Source organism: Nicotiana tabacum, chromosome 4, assembly GCF_000715075.1.
Source record: "Nicotiana tabacum cultivar K326 chromosome 4, ASM71507v2, whole genome shotgun sequence".
NCBI classification, from domain to species: domain Eukaryota; kingdom Viridiplantae; phylum Streptophyta; class Magnoliopsida; order Solanales; family Solanaceae; genus Nicotiana; species Nicotiana tabacum.
Genome location: NC_134083.1, coordinates 81,898,901 through 81,907,410, shown reverse-complemented (window position 1 = coordinate 81,907,410; position 8,510 = coordinate 81,898,901). Strand labels below are relative to the sequence as shown.

Here is an 8,510-nt window from a genome sequence, read left to right as displayed (position 1 = left end):
ACGAAAAAAATCGAACCGTACCGAATAAATTTTACATGTGGAAAATATATTTATATAGTAAGTTTAAAAATAATAATGCATTAAATTTTTCTTTGGGCCTTGGAACTATGAAAACTATTACAAGCCAACAAGTAATTAAACTCAAAATACTAATTCCTAAAACCTATTATGCTACGTCTACTTAAACTAAGTTATTTTAAGCATCTTTATTAGCAACACACAAAGTATTGAATATGTTTCCTTTCATATAATTTAGATTTATCTTTTTGAATATTTAATCTTCTATATACTTTATTCTTGAGTCCCAACTTAGTTAATATCTTTCCACTCGTATAATTTATATTTTCTTTGTCTTTGCTTGGTTTCTTTTACGTTGTTGTAGAATAGTTGATAGATATATACTCCAGTCATCTTTCATTTTTTTTAATTCATCACCCTTTAAACAATAAAAATGTCTAGAGAGTTTTGCTAAGTCCTATAAAAGAACGTATGTTATTGCATTCTACTTTTACTGGTGAATTTTATATGGCATTTAAAAAAATACCGAAAATTAACCGAATCGTATCGATATCGAAGAGAAACCGACATGATTGGGACGGCTTCGAAAAGTCTAATTTTGGTTATACATAATAGAATAATTAAAAAATTGATATGATATAAATTTTATAAAATAACCGAACGAACCAAACCATTAACACCCCTAGACTATCTTTTCTAAGTAAAATTAAAAATATCTTTAGTTTTTGCAAAACTCAATTTAATTATTTTTAATATATGGGTACTATGAAGCGTTAACTAGTTTTGGTATTATATCGGGGCATAGGGAAATTGGAGTGTACTTGTCTCGATGCAACCCCATCCAAAGAGTGCTTCAATAGGTGCGGCACTCAGAATGCTATCATCAATTCCCTTTTCACCAAACCCTAATCGCACCATGAAAGCCACCTCCGAAGTACCAGCCAAAGCCCCTGCCTTTCCTTTCTTTTCTAATCCCAAAATTAATATTTCGAATTTTCCACAAAATAATCTTGCACCCTCTAATAAGTGTTTCTCTGCAACAGCAGCCGCCACAAACCCTGTTCCTATATTGAAAGCTAATGGTTCGAGGAGTGAGGAGGTAGAAGGTAGTGATTTGAGCACTGACCCACAACTTGTGGTGGTTTCTTTTTATAAATTTGCTGATTTCCCTGACCATGCTGATTTGAGGAAACCTTTGAAGGAGCTCTGCGAGCAACTGGTAATTCTTGCCTTTTTACTTTACTTAGAGTTTGATATCTTTTGTTGCATTGTAGAAAGATTTAAGCTTTTCTTATATTTAAGTTATAAATGTGTTCCTGTTATTGCAGCTTCAAATGTTTAATACTAATGTTTAACTGGCGATATTGTTTAGTGCATATGGAAATGGAAGTTGTTTTTGCTGAGCTTGTGGGTGTGCTTTTGGATTATTGACTATTCATTCATGTTTGGGGTTGGTGTGATTGCTTAAAGTATCTGCATTTGTTCAATGTTCATTGAGGAATATATTTGTTCATTCTCAGCGAGCTTGCCAAATTGATCCATGGTATTTTTCTTGAAACTGCTTAAAATATTTCAAGTGTCTAAGTTGGAGGTTCTGCTGTTGGGCAATAGTTGTAGATAAGCACTACCCGGATTGAGGTAGGCCAGGAAGCTGGTTGCTTTGCTTTGTATGTGTAGAGTCTGCATTTTCTCTATTATGTCTTGTTAGACTGGATAAGAAGTTAAATTCGATGGTCCTTTTTTTCAATTCAGAATAATTGGTAAAGTTAGTGCAAACATCCTGCTTCTGTTCTCCCTTAATTCTTGATCAATCTCCTTAACCAGATTTTAGTTTTTTTTTGGTCGGTTAACCAGGTCTTTAGTTTCGATCACATTAAAGTAATTAAGATGTATTTTGAAGGAAGTGATAAAAAGTTTTACTTGTTTTTCTTCTCAGCATTTCTGCTTGTTATTGCTGTCTACGATTAAATAGTAGCTGCCCATTACATGACATATTTGATGTATGTTCTCTGTATGGCTGGTCAATCCTTTTCCCTTTATTTAGTTCCTCTTCCAAGTACATTTTGTTTGATAATGCATTTTTCAACGTGACTCGTTCCTCACTAAGCTGATCAAATTCAGCGTGTTTCAGGTGGTATTATTCTTGCACATGAAGGAATCAATGGCAGCATATGTGGTACGCGGGATTCAGTGGAAAGTGTTCTTGCATTCATTCGAAGTGATGAGCGTCTGAAGGGGCTTAGACTGATTGAGTCACCAGTGAGCCCTGAGGAAGAGGCTCTTCATCATGGACATACGAGCAGCTCTCCTCTTGCAGCGGGTGAGGATGCTCCCTTTAGGTGGGATCATGTGAGGGTGAAGCTCAAAAAAGAGGTAGGTTCACTGGCCAAGTTCGATAGAGTTGGCTCATATTAATGAGAATGCCCATCTCCCTCAGATCTTGGAGATTGCTTTAATATATATCCTTTTAGTATGAAGCACTCATCAATGTTTCTTGAACAGATAGTTACACTTGGAATGCCTTCTGTTTCACCCATTGAAAAAGTTGGCAAGTACATTAAACCGAAGGATTGGAATGCATTGATTAGTGATCCAGATGTTGTAAGTTCTTTAGTTTCAGTAACATCCTTGTTTAATTATTGATTCATCTGTTCTTGAAGAATCTTATTGTATCGACATAAAAATTCTGACATGTAGCTTACTCATTACTTAAGCTTGATCCTAAAATTCATCTAATTCACTTCATGTCTTTTGGTTGAGTTGGAATAAAGTCATGCATATCCTAAATGATATCCTGTATTTTGATTTTATCTTCCATTTATTTGAACCATCATTTGTGTACTGTAGCTCATACCTGTAAAAATTGTTCGTGACTAGTTTTTTCTACCAACAGATACCATCCTTACATTTTCCACATTATTGAATCTTAAAGAGGTATCACGAGAGTTTTCAATGCATAAAGTGGACTTAATACTGTGTTAGATCCGCCTTTTTTCTTGTCAGTTAGACTTATAACCATGGCCCATGCTGGATGGAAGGTTGAATCTGTTTAATCTGGAAAGATTACATGCCTACTTAATGTTGAATTTAGAGCATTCAACCCTTGTTTGAACCCTGAAACTTGAGTTGGGTGGGATAATTGGTATCATCTTTCCTTTACAGTGTTGTCACGGCATTCTACTTTTGTCTATAATCTTCATTCATTAGGTCCCAAGAGATAGGATATGCAAACTTGTTTAGTGTAGAAAAAGCAAGCTTTCCTGTCTAGGTTATGTAGCAATTCAGAATATTGAAATTTGTTTGTATGGGTGGCTGAGTGAATTAGTGTTCATTTTTCCTACCTCTATGTACTCCATGTTTCCAACTTTAGCCAATAAATCTTTCTCCACTAGCCCCAAAACATAGCAATACAAGTTGTAATGGCACACAAATAAGGAAACATAAACGGAAGAAACATGAAGATAAGTAAAAGAAATAGGAAAGTCCAGACTAAGAAGAAACCACTCTGGAAAGACCTGTAACTATGCTGTGGCATGCCGTCTCTGCCCCTGACCAATAAACTGTCGAAGATCTGTGGTTTATAATGTCTTGGTCATCTTGTTATTGGGGCTCTATGGGAGAAGAGCTTCCAATTTGAAAAGTCTCTTCAAATGTGCTCTATAGGAATTCATTATGCATTCATGAACACTTTAGGATTTTCTGTTTGAAATCAAATACTTGTAAATCTACTTCTTAAAGAAACATTTCTGACACCAAAAGACATGCTATCCCTCCCACGGACTACCTATAGAAACAAATACATCACTCAAGAAAACTATCATGGCCTTCAGTTGTGATCCTTCACTAAATTTCAGTATTACTCAATTAGGTTGTGATTGATGTTCGCAATGACTATGAAATCAGAGTTGGGAAGTTCAAGGGGGCAGTTGATCCTTGTACCACAGCATTCCGGGATTTTCCATCTTGGGTGGACGATCGATTTAAACTTGCTGATTCAGAAGACAAGTTGGAGTCTTTTGGTTCTACTGGAGCATCAGATAAGCTGACAAAGGAAAAAGGTGACAAAAAGGTTCCCCGAGTTGCAATGTACTGTACAGGTGGAATTCGATGTGAGAAAGCTTCAAGTTTTCTCCTCAGCAAAGGCTTTGAAGAGGTAAAGAATTAAATCAAAATGGTTTATTCCTAGGGGTCTTAAGGCCAACCGCGAAGTTTCTCATGCCATATGCTTGGTAAAACATGTGCATTTTAAACTGTGTTTTATTTGACTGCACTTTGAATTGTCTCTTTACATTCTTTGAAAGATACCTCTTCTACTCTTGCTTCTTCTTCTTCTTCTTCTTCTTCTTCTTCTTCTTCTTATCCTCGGTTTCTGAAAACTGCCCCCTTGACTGCACTTTGAATTGTCTTTTTACATTCTTTGAAAGATACCTCTTCTACTCTTGCTTCTTCTTAAAACCCGCCCCCTCCCCCGGGGAAGAAAGAAGAAAACACACACAAAAGCGGGAAAGATACATTGAAAAACCCAAGAAAGGAGAGCTTTTTCTTGGGCCTAAGGCTCATGCATTTCTCTCTTATCATTGTGTTGTATGTAATATGTATATTATGATTGAGCAATCTATGTGCGTGTGTTTCGTCAACCTCCAGCCCCCCCCCCCCCCAAGAATCAAAGTAACTAAAGAGAACCCACTGAACCAGTGGCGGAGGCAAGATTTTCATTAAGGGGGGTCCAAAAAATTGTAACTAGTGAGAGTTGAACCAATGACCTTACAAAGGTTTTGAACCCCCTTGACCGCTAAGCTATGCTTTTAGGCTTTGTCAAGGGAATTCAAACCATAATATATAGAGGTAAAAAAAACAGGTTTTGCCTTATATATACAATGTAATTTTTCGGCGAAGGGGGTTCACCGGGATTGTGAACCCCCTTCCGCCCCCCTAAATCTGTCCCTGTCTGAACCATGTAGGTTGCATCTATTTGCGGTGCAGTAACATGAACATCTCAGCCTATCAAAGACGAAAGAACCAAGGATATACACAAATATCTTCTAACAATTAGACTTTATAATCCCAGTGTTGTATGTTGCTCCTCGCGAGCAAATTCTTCAAACACCTTAGTTTGCAAACCGATGATGTCAAGAATTCTTTTGTTTGGTTATAACATGCTACTAATGCATCATCACAGGATGCAGTTTTTTAATTGCTTAGCAGATCTTGTTTCATGATGTTTTCGGCTGATTATTACCAGGTTTATCATCTAGAAGGTGGCATTTTAAGGTACTTGGAGGAAGTTCCCAAGACGGAGAGCCTTTGGGAGGGGGAATGCTTCGTGTTTGACAAGCGGGTTTCTGTTGAGCATGGTCTGGTGCAGGGAACGTTCAAACTTTGCTATGGATGCAAGAAACCAGTGTGTGATGCTGACATGGAATCCCCAGAATGGGAGTCTGCCGTCTCCTGTCCATACTGCTTTGCATCAAAATCTGAAGAAGAAAAGGAAAGGGCAAGAGCTCGACAAAAACAGTTTGAGAGATGGGGTATCATCGGCGGTCCAGACAAGGGCCGCAGACCAGAAAAGGCAGTAAATATGAATGAGCATTCTGCTACTCAGATGTCAAAATCATTATAACCACCTAAATTTCCATAGAATTAGACGCCTCCTGTACCAATTTTCTTTTGGAGAGTAAAATTTCTTACTACTTTTTAGGAACTAAAGTTACTTCCTTATGAATGGCAGTATTTCTGAGAACTGTTCTGTTATGCTTTCCAATACAGACCAAGAAATAAGCTACCTCAACATTTTTAACGTGGTTGGAAATACATGTGCTTATATATAGAGAACATAAAGTTTGACCACAAAAGGGCTAATCAGCCAAAGGTATCCCTTATCATGGGTACTTCCCTTCATTTTTTCCCTCTAACTTGATCTCCCATTAAAACATATATAAATCCTGTAACCAAATCAAAGACGTTAAAGAATTAACTTTTGGTGGTAATTGGCATTTCTATGTTCACCTTGATTTACTCTATTTTTGTAAACAAATCAAGAAAAGAAAAGATGGAATTCCTTGATGAAATTTTACTATAGTAGTATATCAGAATCTGACGTAAACTTACAAGTTGTGGTTATCATCCACAGTAGTATCATATATTTTCAATTAACATTTTTTTTAAAAACGATGTCAATTTAAAATGTAAAAAGATGTAATAACACTTACTGTACTAGGTTTGCTTCCAAAGCTAGTAGGCTAAACGTCGGTACCGTCTCCAATTTGTGTAGCTTGCGAACAAACACCGAGCCCCAAATTTAAAATTTAGACACTACAATACTACATAGAGGTAAAATTGAGGCATTTTTATATATACTCACTTGGATCTAAAGTAGTTCAATTTCTTCAATGTAACTTTTGAAATCAAATCTGAAGTTCTTCTATCTTTCAGATGCAACTTTAGAAATTCGAATATTAAGTAGTTCAATCTCTTAAATACAACTAGTTCTTCTAACTTTCAAATGCAACTTCAAAAATTCAAATTTTAAGTAGTTCGATCTCTTCAATACAACTTCAGATTTCGAATCTTAAGTTCTGAAACGTAAACTTGTTCTTCAAATTTTAAAAATCCAACACACGATTCAACGTCCAAATCTACCCCAAATGAGTTCAAATTTAAAACATAACTTTCAAATATTATAAACAACAAATGTCAATCATCAAAATAAAAATAAATTTAACATACCCATTTTGCAACTAAGAAGAAGAAGAAATCCTAAGCACAAAAAAGGCGAAAGCAACAACGAATAAGAAGAGAAAAATGTATGCATCTGAAGTTATCCGAAAATTGTGTATAAGTTAAACTTTTTTTTAAAAAGTGGGTACAAATTCAATAGGTGGCGTAAAACTGGCGATACGCGAAAATTTTACAGTAAAATTAGTGTGGAATGGTGTATATCATCAGATGCAGGTGAGTACTTACCCCTTCAAAGGTATTCTATTCTCTGCTTTAAAGAAAGTAGTTGGAAACGCAATTGAGAAAAACAATTCTTTTCCTTTCCAAAAAATGGTAGTCCCACGTCTAAACACACAAATATTTTGTAAAATAATTTTTTCCAGACCATACACAAAATTCTGACAGAAAGGATACAAAATTAATTAGAGTTTAACTTTTATATACTAACAATATGAAGAACAACTTTTTATGATTAGCATAAATTGACAACTGCTTTGTTACCGTTGATAAAACAATACTGATAATATAAAAATTTATAATACTATCAATACATATAAAACTTTCAAGTTTATATGCAAATGATATTGTATAGTCGCTCTCAAAATAATAACAAAAAAATATACATTATATATATTATGTATGTTATATACAAAAATTATATAAATTTTATACATTTTTTCGCTTGCCGAATATTATTGTTGTTATTACTCTATCAATATAAAACTAATGTTTGATTATCATGTTCTCGATTAATACTCTATCTTAAAAATTTATCTAAGTAATCTAATTATATACTCCTTGTTATAAAATAAAAACAGTAAAATAAAGACAAGTATAGAGAGAAAGTGATATATTATTTAAACTTCAAACTTATGTACATAATGAACTGAAGACTCCTCTATTTATAGAAGAAAGGAAGCAGCTGCGAGGCTTTTCAGGAAGCAGTTGCAAGGCTTTTCTTTAGCTGCTTGTAAGCTGTCTGCATGAGCTGCTTGCAACCTGCCTGTTTAATAAGAAGCTGCTGCAAATCATTTCATTGAGCTGCTTGCAACCTGCCTGCATCAGCTGCTTGTAGATAAATTTCAACAGAGTACTAAATGGATAATCTTCTTCAGGAAGATTATCTAGAGCGGAGTAATAAATGAACATCCACAATATAATTATTTTCATAACACTCCCCCTTGGATGTTCATTTAAAAGGTATTGTGCCTCGTTAAAACCTTACTAGGAAAAAACCCTGTGGAAAAAAATCCTAGTGAAGGAAAAAGAGTACACATATTTAGTAATACGCATTGCTAGCTGCCTCATTAAAAACCTTATAAGGAAAACCCTGTGGGAAAAAACCTTAGTAAGGAAAAAAGAGTGCATCGCGTATTTCACTCCCCCTCATGAAAACCTTGTTTCAAATATTTGAGTCTACGCATTCCAATCTTGTATACCATCTTCTCAAAAGTTGAAGTTGGTAAAGATTTAGTGAATAAATCTGCCGGATTGTCACTTTTACGTATTTGTTGCACATCAATATCACCATTTTTCTGAAGATCGTGTGTGTAGAATAATTTTGGTGAAATGTGCTTCGTTTTATCTCCTTTTATAAATCCTCCCTTCAATTGGGCTATGCATGCAGCATTGTCTTCGTATAAAATTATGGGTCTTTTCTCACATTTCAAATCACATTTTTCTCGAATAAAATGAATTATTGATCTCAACCATACGCATTCCCTACTTGCTTCATGAATAGCTATTATTTCAGCATGATTTGAAGAAGTAGCGAC

The 8,510-nt window shown here is 35.1% G+C and overlaps 1 protein-coding gene across 1 annotated transcript; it reads left to right on the top strand.

The window, feature by feature from the left end:
* The first annotated feature begins 797 nt into the window (after nt 1-797).
* LOC107815827 (rhodanese-like domain-containing protein 7) lies at nt 798-5,773 on the top strand. The gene is made up of 5 exons (XM_016641469.2): nt 798-1,237; nt 2,140-2,391; nt 2,521-2,619; nt 3,887-4,171; nt 5,261-5,773. The coding sequence occupies exons 1-5, from the start codon at nt 848-850 to the stop codon at nt 5,636-5,638; spliced, it is 1,404 nt and encodes a 467-aa protein (XP_016496955.1). The 5' UTR covers nt 798-847; the 3' UTR covers nt 5,639-5,773.
* The last annotated feature ends 2,737 nt before the right edge of the window (nt 5,774-8,510 follow it).